The 15,360-nt window shown below is 31.9% G+C and overlaps 1 protein-coding gene across 1 annotated transcript in view; it reads right to left on the bottom strand.

Moving 5' to 3' along the window:
* PIEZO2 (piezo type mechanosensitive ion channel component 2) overlaps positions 1-15,360 on the bottom strand; it is a 539,935-nt gene that overhangs the window by 60,734 nt on the left and 463,841 nt on the right. The window contains exons 30-32 of the mRNA XM_074274855.1: positions 14,391-14,512; positions 13,211-13,282; positions 8,688-8,791 (exon numbers count right to left, since the gene is read on the bottom strand). Coding sequence (XP_074130956.1) covers positions 8,688-8,791; positions 13,211-13,282; positions 14,391-14,512 — 298 coding nt within the window. The remainder of the gene's footprint in view (positions 1-8,687; positions 8,792-13,210; positions 13,283-14,390; positions 14,513-15,360) is intronic.

The following is a 15,360-nucleotide window of genomic DNA, read 5'->3' as shown; positions in this document are numbered from 1 at the left end:
CAATGGGCTGCACAGGTGATCTTATCAACATTTGTGCTTAAGATGCATCAATCAATTATATATTTGATCCTGACTTTAAAAAGGACTTACTGAACTTATGGGTCTTGGGGAATTGAAAGTACTATATCAAGTCTATAGTTTTTTAGAGAAGGTATAATGAATTTAAGAAGAATAAAGACTAAAGAATAATAAAGAATAAAGAATAAAGAAGAATAAAGGAAAAATGAAGTCGAAGCCATGAATATTGAGATTAAAAGCTTACTTTTACTGAGCCAGAAAAAAAGATCTGGACAAAATTTGTACTTTAGTAGCATGTTCCAGAGTTTTACCAGCTTCTGAGAAAGATGACCATACTTTCTATGCCTTGTAACTGATACATGCAGCCAAATGTGACCTTTCTATCAGCCAGATTGGCTTATGCAATATTATCAAAAGGCTAGAAAAATATGGATATCTGCATTTTCTCTTTCCATTTCTTGATATATTCCAGCTTTATACAAAAACAAGAAACAATTATGATAGGTATATCACTTGAGAGAACTCATTTTGTAAAATTAGCACAATGATTTCCAATATTATTGGTAAGTTCATTATTTATGGAGAAGGAAAAATGCAGATACAGGGCAATGGGATATGTTTGACTAAATTCTTAAAAAAGAGGAGAGAATTACTACATGTCAGTGAAATATCAAAATACCTTTGCAGCTCTGATTAAGTACTGAAGAATAGTTTTTGGGAAGTTTAATGACAGATTTTGGCAAGGCTAAAATGGCTGATGCAAACTTCCCAATAGCTCTCTACAAAGAAGGACAAAGTGAAAATAATTAGTAGAAAAAACAAAATAAATACTTCAATACAAAACTTCTATGTGAATTTATATCTATTGCCATGTTATCTTTAGAGAAAAGTGACAATTGCTAAAGTCAATAGCATGCCATTAGAGATGTGATCAATTTATAAATTAGAATTAAAAATAATGCGCTTAATGTCATGCATATACACCATTAAAAACAGTCAAAACAATTAATTTCTTTTTCTACGTAGCTAATGAGAGGCAGTATTAGAAATCATGTTAGAATAAAAATAAACAAAAATGGGTTGTTATTATTTAGCATAAAAGCTATCCATGCATATGCAAAAAAGATAATGTAGCATTTTTTAGGACACAGAAAGCATAGAGGCATACATATTACTGCTTAGAACTCAGCTGTTTTTTTTTTTTTCTTTCTTATTAAGACAGGTAGACAAAAATTTGGGTGCCTAGAAAGATGTAATTAGCATATTTACACTGCCCTTACTTCTCCAGTCACATTATGTGATCTAATGCAGGGCCTTGTATATTTCTAGCAAAATGACAAATGTTGTTATAACAAGTGTCATGCCAAAATGTGTGGCTAATTCATAAAATAAAACTTTCTTATGATTATACTTGTAAAATCCTAATAACACCAAAGTATTTAGATATTCACTCTATTGTCTTATACAGAAGATTTTGATTTATGCAGAAGAGACAACTCCTCAGGATAGCAACTTTAAAAAGGAAATGTAGTATAGCAGAAAAATACAATATCCTTGACTATTTCACTGGTAGTAGTATCACTGAAAATAAATGCATAAATGAGTCCTATTTGAAAATGTCAAAACTACTTTAACATGATTCTTTGCTTGACAACCACATGGTTGTGGACTTGTTGATTGTTATGACTGACTCTTACAATTTCAAAATAGGACTTTGTTTAAATTGTCTAAAGCAATTATAAAGAACAGGTGTCTGTCTATATGCTTTTTTAAATAACATTTTTATTTGGTTTTGAATTCCAAATTCTATTCATCTTTCTCTTACTGCCCTCCCCCCCCAGAGTGTGAACAAATACAGAATATACATGTTCAATTATGTAAAACATCTCCATATTAGTCATTTTATAAAATAAGATTCAAAAAATAAAGTGAAAAATAGCATGCTACAGTCTATGTTTAATCAATATCAATTCTTTCTCTGGAGGGAGATCATCATACTTCATGATTTGTCATTTGATATTGTCTTGGATCATTGTATTGCTGAGAATAGCTAAATAATTCACAATTCTTTATCAGATAATATTTCTTTTACTGTTTCAGTTCACTTAACTATGCATCATGAACTATGACTTCAGTTTATGTAAGTCTTTCCAGATTTTTCTGAAAGCATTCAGCTTGTCATTTCTTATAGCATAAAAACATTCTATTACAATTATATACTACAGTTTGTTTAACTATTTCCTAATTGAAGAACATCTCTTGTTTTCAGTTCTTAGCCATCCCCACACAAACTATTATAAATATTTTTGTATTATTAGTTCTTTTCCCTCTTTTTGGGTATGTATGAGATATATTCATGTCTTTGGGATATACACCTAGTAGGTGTATTGCTGGATCAAAGGTTGATTGGTTACTGTCCTTTGTTCTTAGAATATCAAAATGACAACACTACATTAAAGTTAAGTTGCAGTATAACCTAGTAGTGGCTGATTAGATCAATATGAGCTCAGAATGTTCATTCACAGGTAGATAGTCCATATGAATATTTGGGGTGGATTTTCTAAATTTGCTCATTTTTTTGAGCTATTTCAATTCTGCTTTGCTCATAGAGCATGGCACCTTTCTGATGAGGTCATGCCATGTTGGACAGTTCTACACCAATATTTCCCATATCATACAACCAATTATAAGTTCTTAAGAGGGATCTTGAGAGTGTCTATCACTTTTCCTGAATACCATATGAACACTTTCCCAGTGTGATTCTCCATAAAATAGTCTTTTTGGTAAGTGTACATTTGGTATTTGGCATTTTGGCCAGCCCACTGAATTTGTGCTCTCTGTGGTAAAGTTTGAATGCTTGGAAGTTTAGGTTGAGAAAGATCCTCAATGTCTGGTATCTCTTGTTGCAAGGTGATCTTTAGAATATTCTTAAGACAATTCAAATGGAAACAATTCAATTTCCTGGCATGGCGCCTGTATACTTACTGTCCAGGTTTCATAGACATACAAGAATGAGGTAAGCATAATGGCTCTGTAGATCTTCAGTTTGGTAGTCAATATAATACCTCTTATTTACCATACTTTCCTTCAGAAGTTCCCAAACACTGAGTTAGCTCTGGCAATGTGTGTGTTAACCTCCTTATTAATATGAACATCCTAGAAAGTATACTGCTGAGGTAAGTGAACTTAACGACACCATTCAAAACATCTCCATTTGCTGTAACCCATAGTACCACTTGTGAATGGTGTGATTTCTGGCTAAAGGCCTTTGGTCATAGTTCCAAATTGCTTTACAGAATGGTTGGATCAGTTCACAATTCCATCAATTAGTGTTCCAGTTTTCCCATATCTCTTATTATATCCAACAATTTTTCTTTGCTATTATATTAGCTAATCTCTGGTGAGTTTTTGTATTTCCAATTTTCGTGGGTTTTACCAGTCAAGCACTGTTTTTGTGGTTGAATTAAATACTTGGTAGAAAGGGAATTAGAGAGCTTAGAAAGTTCCATCTAGCTTCTCCGCCATCTTGGCTCTGCTATATTAGCTAATCTCATAAATGGGAAGTCATACCTCAGAGTTATTTTAATTTGTATTTCTCGGATTAATTTTGATTTCCTTGTCTGAAAACTATTTGTATCTTTTGAGTATTTATCAGTTGGGGAATGACTGGTATTTTTATAAATTTGAGGCAGTTCTCTATATCATGGAGAAATGAGACATCGATGCAAAATTTACCCCCTCTGCCCAGTTTTCTGCTTTCCTTATCATTTTGCTTACATTGGTTTTCTTTGTGCAAAAACTTTAATTTTTTATAAATATATATATTTTTTATTTTTTCATTTTGTAATACTCTCTATCTTCTTTGGTCTTAAATTCTTCCCTTATCTTTAAAGCTTATAGATAAACTAACTACTCCATGCTCTTTTTATTTGATTATGGTATCACCCTTTATGTGTAAATCATGTATCTATTTTGACCTTATCTTGATATACAATTTTAATTGGGGTTCTACAGCTAGTTTCTGCCATACTGTTTTAAAGTTTTCCCAGCAGTTTTTGTCAAATAATGAGTTTTTGTTCCTCAAGCTTGGATCTTCGGGTTTATCATGTGACACATTACTATGGTAATTTATTATAATATGATTTATATACAATATATCCATCAATCTTTATCTCGACCAGTAATAGATTGTTTTAATAATTACCACTTTAAAAGGCAGTTTGAGATCTAGTATGACAAGATCAACTTCTTTCACATTTTTCTTAATTCATTCCCTTGATATCCTTGAGCTTTTATTCTTCTATATGACTTTTGTTTTTTTTATTTCTATTTCTACAAAGCAATTTTTAATAGTTTGATTGGTATGGCAGTGAATAAATAAATTGAGGTAGAATTGTCATATTTATTATATTGCCTTGAACTACCCATGAGCAATCAATATTTTTCCAGTTGTTTAAATTTAACTTTATTTGTATGAAAAGCATTTTGTAGGTTCATATTGTTCCTGGATTTATTTTGGTAGGCAGACTCCCAACTCTATAGTTATTTTAAATGGCATATCTCTTTCTTTCTATGGCTGCTGGACATTGTCAGTAATATAAAGAAATGCTGATGTGGGTTTATTTTGTATCCTTCAACTTTACTAAAGTTGTTGATTATTTCCAAGCAGTTTTTAGTTGACTTTCTAGAATTTTCCAACTATATTAGCTTTAAAGAGTGATAGCTTTGTTTCCTCATTGTCTATTCTAATTAATTTAGTTTATTTTCTTCTTTTACTCCCATAGTTAACATTTCTAGTATAATATTAAATAACAGCGGTGATAGAGGGCATCCTTGCTTAAACCCCCTTTCCTTTTTTTTCTTTTTTTTATTAATTTTATAATTATACATTTTTTGACAGTATATATGCATGAGTAATTTATAATATTATCCCTTGCATTCATTTTTCCAGATTTTCCCCTCCCTCCCTCCACTCCCTCCCCTAGATAACAGGCAATCTCATACATTTTACATGTGTTATAGTATAACCTAGGTATAATATATCTGTGTAAATCCAATTTTCTTGTTGCATGTTAAGTATTGAATTCCGAAGGTATAAGTAACCTGGGTAGACAGACAGTAGTGCTAATATTTTACATTCAATTCCCAGTGTTCCTTCTCTGGGTGTAGCTGTTTCTGTCCATCATTGATCAGCTGGAAGTGAGTTGGATCTTCTTTATGTTGAAGATATCCATTTCCATCAGAATACATCTTCATACAGTATTGTTGTTGAAGTGTATAGTGATCTTCTGGTTCTGCTCATTTCACTCAGCATCAGTTCATGTAAGTCTCTCCAAGCCTCTCTGTATTCATCCTGCTGGTCATTTCTTACAGAGCAATAATATTCCATAGCCTTCATGTACTGTAATTTACCCAACCATTCTCCAATTGATGGAGCTCCATTCATCTTCCAGTTTCTAGCCACTACAAAAAGAGCTTCTACAAACATTTGGGCACATACAGGTCCCTTTCTCCTGTTTAGTATTTCTTTGGGATATAAGCCCAGTAGTAGCACTGCTGGATCAAAGGGTATGCACAGTTTGATAACTTTTTGGGCATAGTTAAACCCCCTTTCCATTGGGAAGGCTTCCAGCATATTTCCATTACAGACAATGCTTCCAGATGGTTTTAGAGAATTATCACTTATTATGTTAAGGTAAGCTTCATTATTTAGTGTTTTTGAAAGGAATGGTCGCTATGTTTTGGCAAAGCTTTTTCTGCATTGATTGAGATAATCATAGATTTTCTGTTGGTTTTAGTATTGATATGATTAATTATGCTAATAATTTTCTTAATATTGAACTGGCCCTGCATTCCTAGTATAAATTTCACTTGGTCATAGTATATATACTTTTAATGTATTATTGCAATTTCTTTGTTAGTAATTTATTTAAAATGTTTGCATCAATATTCATTAGGGAGATTGTTCTTCAATTTTTTTTCCTTTGTCTTGGTTTTTGCTGGTTTTGGTATCAGCACCATATTGTGTTACAAGAAGAATTTAATAGAATTTTTTAAACCTATTTTCCAAGTAGGTTATATGATATTAGTATTAATTGTTCTTTAAATATTTGGGGATAATTTGCTTGCAAATGTATTTGGTCCTGGGGAATTTTTCTTAGGAAGTTCATTGATGACTTGTTCAATTTTTTTTTTTCTAAGTTTGGGCTGTTTTAAGTATTTTATTTCAACTTCTGTTAAAATGAATGATTTATATTTTTGTAAATATTCATCAATTTCATTTAGACTGTCAAATTTACTATCAAATAACTGGGTAAAATAATACCTGGCAACTGTCTTGATTTTCTCTTGGTGGTGAATTCAACCTTTTTATTTTTTCATACTCGAAATTTCTATTTTGCCCTCTTAGTCTAACATATCTGGGCAGTTTTCTTTGTTAATTTTTGGAAATATGTTATCCAGGCCTTTTTTTTGTCTTCTGCTTATGGCTTTCAGGTAGTCCAATAATTTTTATATTATCTCTCCTGGATCTTTTTTTCGAGGTCAGTTGTTTCTTTAATGAGAAATTTTGCATTTTCTTCATTTTTCTTTTTACTTTTTAAAATTTATTTTATCTTATAGTTGTCTCATAGAATTATTAGTTTCTACTGGTGCAATTTTAAATAATTATTTTCTTCAGTGAGTTTTTGTAATTGCATTTCCATTTGGCCAATTCTATTTTTTAGGGAGTTATTTTCTTCAGTAAATTTTTGTAAATCTATGCTATTGACTCTTTTTCATTTGCACTACTCTCTTTTATTTTCTCAATTTTTCTTCTCTAATTTGCTTTTGAAAATCATTCTTAAGCTCTTCCAGGAATTTCTTTTTAGGTCTAAAATTAAATCACACTTTTCTTTTAAGTTTCCCATATAGTCATTTTGATATTCTTGTCCTCTTCCAACTTTATGCCTTTATTCTCCTTATATCTATAGTAAATTTCTATGATCAAGTTCTTTTCCCCCTCATTTTTCTGCATCTTTTTGTGACTTGTTTTTTTAATGAAAAAATTAGGTTCTGGTCTTGCATTGTTCTGTGCTTTTTGTGCTGGGAGTCTATGTCTTACTGTTGACTTTCACTGGACTTAAGAGATTAGCTGCTTGCTTTTTATTCAATACAGGCTGCCTTTCTGGGTTGTACTGGGAAGTAAGGCCTCTCTTTTTTTTTAAGCCCATTTTTAAAATGAAACTTTTATTTTCAAAACATATGCAATGATAATTTTTCACTACTGACCCTTGCAAAACCTTGTGTTCCAATTTCTACCCCCTTCTCTTCACCCCCTTCCCTAGAGGGGCAAATAATCCAATATATGTTAAACATGGTAAAATATATATGCAAATCCAATATAGGTATACATATTTATACTATTTTCTTGGTGCATAAGAAAAATTAGATCAAAAAGGAAAAAAATGAAAAAAATAAAATTCAAGCAAACAACAACAAAATAAATGAAAATGCTATGTTGTGATCCACACTCGGTTCCCAAAGACCTCTCTCTGCGTATAGATGGCTCTCTTCATAATAAGATCATTGGAACTGATGAGGCCTCTCTTTTGGACTTCCTGGGTATGGGATTTAGCTGTTGGCCCACTCTAGGGGTGGGGCCTTTCTGTACTCTGTAGACTGCATAGGAGTCTGTTGGCTTGAAGGAGGGTGGGGCTTTGGAATGTGTTGCTCCAAACTTGGAAACTTACTCCAGGTCCCTTGCTGTAAGGCTGGCTATTGCTGCTGCCTTTGGAACCTTTTTCCTTCCCACCCTAGTGAGACAGACTTTTCCTGCTGGATTTCTAAGTTTCTTCCATTCTTAGAGCAATTCTGAAGTGGCTTTCTAGTTGTTTGCAAGGTAATTCGAAGGGTTTCAGAGGTTCCTGTTATCTTGGTCTTATGTGGTTGTTTTTTTTTTTTTTTTTTTTTTTCTTTTAGCAAATTAAATTGAAGTTTCTTCAAAAAATATCTTATGTCAGTTCCAAAGATCTTATGATGAAGAGAGCCATTTACACCCAGAAAGAGGAACTGAGTGTGGATCACAACTATAACATTCTCACTCTTTTTGTTGCTATTTGCATTTTATTTTCTTACTCATTTACTTTCTTTTTTTTTTTTTTTTTGATCTGATTTTTTTTGTGCACCAAGAGAATTGTATAAATCTGTTTATACATATTGGATTTAGCATATATTTTAACATATTTAATATATATTAAATTGCTTGCCATCTAAAGGAGGGGCTGAAGGAAAGGAGGAGAAAATCTGAAATATAAGGCTATACAAGGGTCAATGTTGTTAAATTAGCCATGCATATATTTTAAAAATAAAAAGCTTTATTTAAAAAAAAACCCAAAGAAATATCTTATAAGCATCCCTGAAAATGAAGCAAATGAATTAAGACTTAGCCCCTAAAAAATTCTTGTATATAAGTAATTCTAACAAAACTAAAAGCAAGTAGAATTACCAATAAGTTGACAAAAACTTTCATTTATAAGAGATAGTTCCAGAGTGAGATTACATACTCTTAGGGCATATAATAAACATGATCATGACAGGAAAAGCATAGACCTATAATGAACCTCAGCCAATCAGAACAACTCTTCCAACTTCCCAATCACATATATTTATTTATCCCAGCCCACATTCACCTGGAATGCTGACTTTTTTGGTGGTTCTTCATCCTTTTTTTCTTCTTCTTCTTCTTCCTCTTCACTATCCGTCTCAAACAAATAATAATCTCCACTCCTGACCACTAAGCAAAACAAAATATTTTCTTATTTCTTGAAAAATATAAGGAATATTTGGTGCTCATTTCTGATTAACACACAAATATATACCAACATACAGTTAACAAAGGATCATTAGGATAGAGGAAGAAAAAAGGAAGTAAACAGAACTCACTGTCAGGCTAATATTATTTAGTGCCACTATGATTTAAGTTAAAGCACAAAGACCATGTCTATACCACTTAACCGAATTGGCCAAAGCAAAGTCAATCTGGTATTTTCAACCTTCTTCATAGACTGTACCAATCAATCAGATCAACTGTGCACCAATCCAATTCGATCATTTACAATGATCAAAATAACTCATCGATGGTGGCACGATTTTGTTATTTTGGTCGTATAGATAAGGCCAAAGTGAAGTGGAGGATTTGCAATTATCTCACTGATATTGGCTGTATAGACAGCCAATGCAGATAATTCAAAACTAAAACTAGGTATTAGAAACCTTCCACTTCATCTTTTGCTATGTAGACCTGGCTTCTGCACATGGAACACATTGGACATGACAAGTATGGTAACAATTGAGGATTACAGGTTGGTTGGTTGGTTGTTTTTTAACCCACATTGCCATGAGGAGGAAATGGGCAGATAAGAAGAAAACTAAACACAATGTCTGTTTCTACATGCAGCTAGTAGAAGAGACTCTGGCAAGATAAAAGGGATCTGCATGGCTCACCACTGATATGCTTTATGGATATTGTGAAATCTGAGAACATAACTTATGCAGCGATCCATATTGATCATTATGGTTTATAGCAATAAGAGTTCTAGTCTCTTCTTTACTCTTGCATGTAAACACAGTCTGTGTTAGGAGTTTGTAGCAGAGAAAGTTGCAAGGTCTATCCAAATATTTTAGAGGAATTTGATTAATTTAATCTTTATCCATTTAAGATGAATATATGTTTTTATCAGTGAGAAGAAAGCCAGCATAGAAATTTCTGATGTTACATTAAAATGTATCATCATTACACATAGAACATACTATAGTTTTTGGTTTTTATTTAGACTTTCATGTGCTGGGCCATCTTTCATGTTACACCATGTAGTGTCATTTGTTTATTCATCTTTTGGACTTAAAATGATGAGGTAATGGAAAACCTTGGCTTGTTTAAAATGAATTGCTTGATTATCACTAAACAAAGTAATAAATAAAGTAATTTTGCCCATGGTTTCAGATAGAATCTGAAGCCTCCATTCATGAAGATGCAGAGTAAATGAACTGGGCCTTATATCCTTGAACAGAAGCATTTAATTTTAGTTTTAAGTAAAGTAACAGGCCCAGGGCAACAGGCCCAGGTCTGAAAAAGGGAAATAAACAAAACCAAACAGAAGACAATAATAAGCGAGAACAAACCAAAGTCACAGCATTACATTTGACAGTGGGGAAGACCATTAAAATTATGCCTTCATGTAAACTTAGAAATTAGCAAGGAGAGTTACATAGGGTGTATGTCATATGTTCAGTTGGGAAAAATTCAGAGTAATATATGAGTCAACATTTTACCTTCATTATATGCTCTAAAATCAACAACAGCTTAAATTGTATTCAATCATACCTCCTAAAATGTTTTCTGTATTCTGTTGGACAAATGAACATAATTTTGATATATTTTAGGAGAAAAATATTTGTATTATATTCAAAAGGAGAACTTTTTTTCAGAGAAATTTTTCTTTTATTAATTCCACTAAAGTTTATGAATTAGATTTAGCATTATCACAAAACTCTACCACTAATCCAAAATCACAAAAGAAAGTTATATGATCTTCTAAAATTGTCACTAGACTAGAAAACAAATTAAGATGGAAAAAATGTTTCTTTGGTGATATTTATCTTTAAGAACAAACTAGTGTCTGAATATTCATTTATATATTGCATAATATATAAAATAAAAAGGGCTAAATTAGAGTTTTTGAAGATCCTGTTTGTGTGTAAAATTCTATTAACATATAAGATTTCTAGTTTAGGATTTTCTAATGTGTATGTGATGCTACTGTCATGGCTAGAGGGTGATGATTACTTCAATAAGTTCTTTTCATGAGTCCCTTTACAGCCCTACTATTCACATCTCCATAAGCCTGATGATTAAAAACTATTTAAGAATGAAAGTATTGAGCAATGCCAGACAATGTCCACTGTTCATAAATGTTATGAGATATGAAATCCTGAAAGGGAAGGTATGATTGAACAGCAATAATGCAATCTTATGTGTACACATAGATATGGAACTGGGAACATCTGAGAAACTCAAGGCCTAGATTAAGATTTTCAGTGATTTCTAATCATGTTAATATGGCAATAGTATTCTCTTGGTTGGTACTTTTAACTTCCATAGTTTTATGCATTACCATTTCAGAAACACTCAAGCTGACCACTTATAAAATTGCACTGATAAGTTTAGTAACCAAATAAATCATAACAGTGAATCTCAATAATGTGCCTTCTAAATAATACAATTCTATCACTATCATATATAATTTTTTTAAATGTTTTTTCTCAGAAGGATGCTACTGATATATTTGGCAGACACTAAGAGGAAAAACACTTGGCAGGGAGCTTTTAAAATTATAGTTAGCATCTGGTTCCAAACTATGAATCACACAAATTTCTGCATTATTGCACCACAAGGTATTGTAACAATGCACATTTGGTTTAAGACCAGTGTCCAAGAAAATGATATAATGAAGGTAAGATGAATCAGAAAACCCAAAGTCAATAATAACCTTTGTACTGGAAACTCTTGAATGTATTAACAACTAGTAAGATGATTAACAAAGACCTTATCCAATTCCTTCCAAAATACCATTTTTAAATGAAAAAAAAGAAATATACCACATTAAAATGGCATGAGACTTTACCTCAGCTGACAGTATAATATGATTTATATGAGAAATCTTTTTGAAAAAGGATAAGTCTCTCTAAAGTAGCAATATGCCCTTTAGAAACAGAAAGATAGGCATAGTTTACTTGTGACTTGATAGAAATGGGCATACAGTGTAACTTAAGAGAGTGACATAATATCTGTCAGTGTAGAAATAACATGATCACACAGAATGAACAATATAAAAAATTGCAACTTTACTTCATCCAAAGGAATAAAGAATTCTCAACAAAGCATTAGATTTTCTTAAATAATGGAAAGTTTTGTAATGCTTAGACAACTACTATGTTTTGAAATGTTGTATAATATGTTGCAAACATATCAGGAAATGTACCTCATTGATTTTAGGAAATTTTATTATAGATAAGAAAGGCTAAGACCAATTTTTTATACTTAAGGAGAAACTGGTAGACTCTAGATTTTGGTAATCTTAGTGGAATTCAAGTCTATTTTTACTGGATTTGTTAATCTTATACAAGCTGAGTATCCAGTCCTTTCTGGATGGTGGTACAGCTTTAAAGATGAGCCCTGATGGATGAGATTGACTAAATTTTTTATTCCAGTCAGTTTCACTCATGACGGCACAGCCAATTCACATTGTAGTGTGAAGAAACTCATAATATTATTAGACTGAATAAATCCTAGATAGTAATGATTGTGTTTTTTCCCATTGTTGTGATGTAGCTAAATGGTAAATTGCATTAGATGAAACAATTAAAGTGTTTATTAAATTAATTTCTTTCTAGTGCCATATTTACTATAGTGAAGTTTTACATTCTGTGTGACTCTGAAATTCTGCTTTTTAGAAGGACTTTCAGATTTCTGGTTAGTTGATCATCACTGAACAACAAAATACTGAGAAGATGTGTTAGAATATAATTTAGAACACTAGCATTGGGGACTTTTTGAGGAAAAGAAAAAGGGTTCAAGTATAATGTATTGTATTTATCTCCACTTTCACATTCGCTAAAAATAAATAAATAAATAACCTCAAATACAAATAACATTAAAGCTCTATGAATTATAAGGAAGAAAGAGACTCATAGTCATAACCTGTTACTGCCTTATAAAGAGTCATAAAATATCTGCAAATATCTTCTTGATATCAGAGATAATTTCTAATATAAGTTTATATACAAATATAGATGCTATGGATAAAATGGTATGTAATGTCTAAGATTGGTCAGCCCTCTGGACCTCAGAATTAGATAATATTTATTTTCCTTCTCTTAATAACCCATAAATTGTGCTCAAGGATTGATTAGTTTAGCTTCAGCTATCTCTAGTAGGCCCTGTACATGACTACAGAATATCTATACCTAATCAGTTATCTGTACATAATTGCACAGGAAGCTTTGAAATAGTAAATTTCTACACTCAGGCCCCCTATCAAGTCACAATGATCAAACCATGCATGGAACAAACAAGTCATGGGAATGCCCAAATTCTGGTCAAGGATATAAGGGTTAAAATCGATGAAATTGTAAGAGGATCGAGAAAACCTACTGGAAGCATGATCAACCCAAGGCCGCCACCACTGCTTTTTTTTGCCCTTGGCTTTCTGTTTGTCTGCTTCTCCTAAAATAAAATATGTCCAGATATTAATTCTTACAAAATGAGAAAACAAGCTTTGAACACCACGATTTAACAACTCATTATTGTCAAATCTAGCTAAACTTTAAGAGCACATTAAAAGGTCAGGAAAAAGGAAACTGCATGGTATGAAAAGTGTTCAAGTATCAGGGTAACAGCTGAATCCCAAAGGGAATTGGTTAAAATTTATTTTAAAATGCTCTGTATTTTCAGCTATTCCTTTGCAAGCTAGCACATTTAAATAGAAATAAAATGAAGGGATAATAATTTCACCATATGTTATATACCAATGAATATTCCATAGAACTAAAACAAATAAATAAGATTTAAAGAGATAAAGACATGCCAATTTGTTAAAATTCATCTAACATCTTAGTTCTAAAAGCCAGACAACTTGTTTATAATAGATATTGATAATATATGATTGGAAAATACTAATTTATTAGTAAGTGATGGAAACTGTAATCTCGATAACAAATATATTTCTTTACTTAAATCCCTCCCAAACTGAAAATCATGCCAAAAATCCTACAAAAGTATATTTCAACTCCAATCAAGTTAGCTGCAATAATATATTTCACAAGGCAAGGTACAAGGGAAACATCAATTCATAACTTTAAATTCTGACACTAGGTGTCAATATGCAAGGCATGTACATGATTTCTTTATTTTAGTTTACAAAAACCAGAGGAGATTCCAGAAAGGAATACATTACTGTTTCTCTTTCCAAATCAACTGCTTGTCTATGATTTTATTCCTTCTCCTCTAAAGTTCCAAAAGCTAATATGATTGTGTCTTTCTCAAATCAAACTGGCTCTTGAGTCAAAAAGAAGCTAGGTTATTGGTTTCACCCAGATGGCCTAAAGAACAGCTTAAAATCAGTGCTTCATTAAAGCTTTAAAATGCATTTTGGAAAACACCTACAAAACATCTGAACATACAATTTATATAAAAAGATAAAACTTGCACTAAAATAAATATACTTTCAATGTTAAGACTGAGAAACCTTTTCTTCACAACCCTACTGATTTCCAAATATTGTTTGTGATTCAACTTTAAAGTAACTGAATGGCAAGAAAATGGTTTGACATACTTTCATCATCCTCTTCAGAAACTCTTTGAAGACTCTGTCCTTCACCTGATTCCTGGGTCAAACTCAACATTCTCTCTTTCCCCTTTTTGTATTTTTGTTGCCTGGCTTTGATGCGATCCATTCTAGTAAAAGAAAAAATATTAGTCACATTATAATCTTTAGGCTTCCATAAGAATAATGCATTTTATTTAGACAATGATGTTTCTGAATGCAGTAAAAATCATCAATGGGCTTTTAAATACTATCGGCTTTGTGTCAAGGCAACCACCAAGAACCCACTATCACCTTGGAAATTAGCTGTCTTTTTGTGAGAATTGAAAGACAATGATGGATGATGATAAGTGAAAATAAAATGATACTAAAAATGTTTCAAACTAAACACTTCATAGTTATACCCAGATTCTTGTAGAATGGCATAGTGGACATCATGTCAGAACACATGGAAGGAAGACCTGACACTAAAATAATATGAACATGGGAAAATCCTTGAACATTGCAGAACCTCAATGTCTTCATCTGTGAAATGAAAATCATAATATGGTATCATTTCTATATGATATGATATCCATCAATCATAAACAGGAGAAGAATCAAATATTAATACCTGATATTTATAAAACATCCTAAATTTTCAAAGCTCTTTATACATAGGAACATTAATATTTTCTACTCTGAGTACAAAATATTTGTGTGGAAGAGTCCAGACTTGTGATTTTAGTGGCAGAAGTGCCCCTAATGAGGACTCCATCTACTAATTCAGATAAGCATCTTCATCCATTTATAATATTAGAGAGTTTTTTGGGACATAAAGAAATTCAAAGTCTAATCAAGTCTCTGTATTCTGAAACAAATGAGTAACTGGTCTTGAGAATCTCATTGAGAAACAAAAAGGTCTGACTTATTCCCGCCCCCCTTATTAAGAGGAAGGATAGTAACATTCTTCACTTTTAAGATAAAGTAAACACATTTA

This window comes from Sminthopsis crassicaudata, chromosome 1 (assembly GCF_048593235.1).
Source record: "Sminthopsis crassicaudata isolate SCR6 chromosome 1, ASM4859323v1, whole genome shotgun sequence".
Taxonomy (NCBI): domain Eukaryota; kingdom Metazoa; phylum Chordata; class Mammalia; order Dasyuromorphia; family Dasyuridae; genus Sminthopsis; species Sminthopsis crassicaudata.
This window is presented reverse-complemented; position numbering and strand designations above follow the sequence as displayed.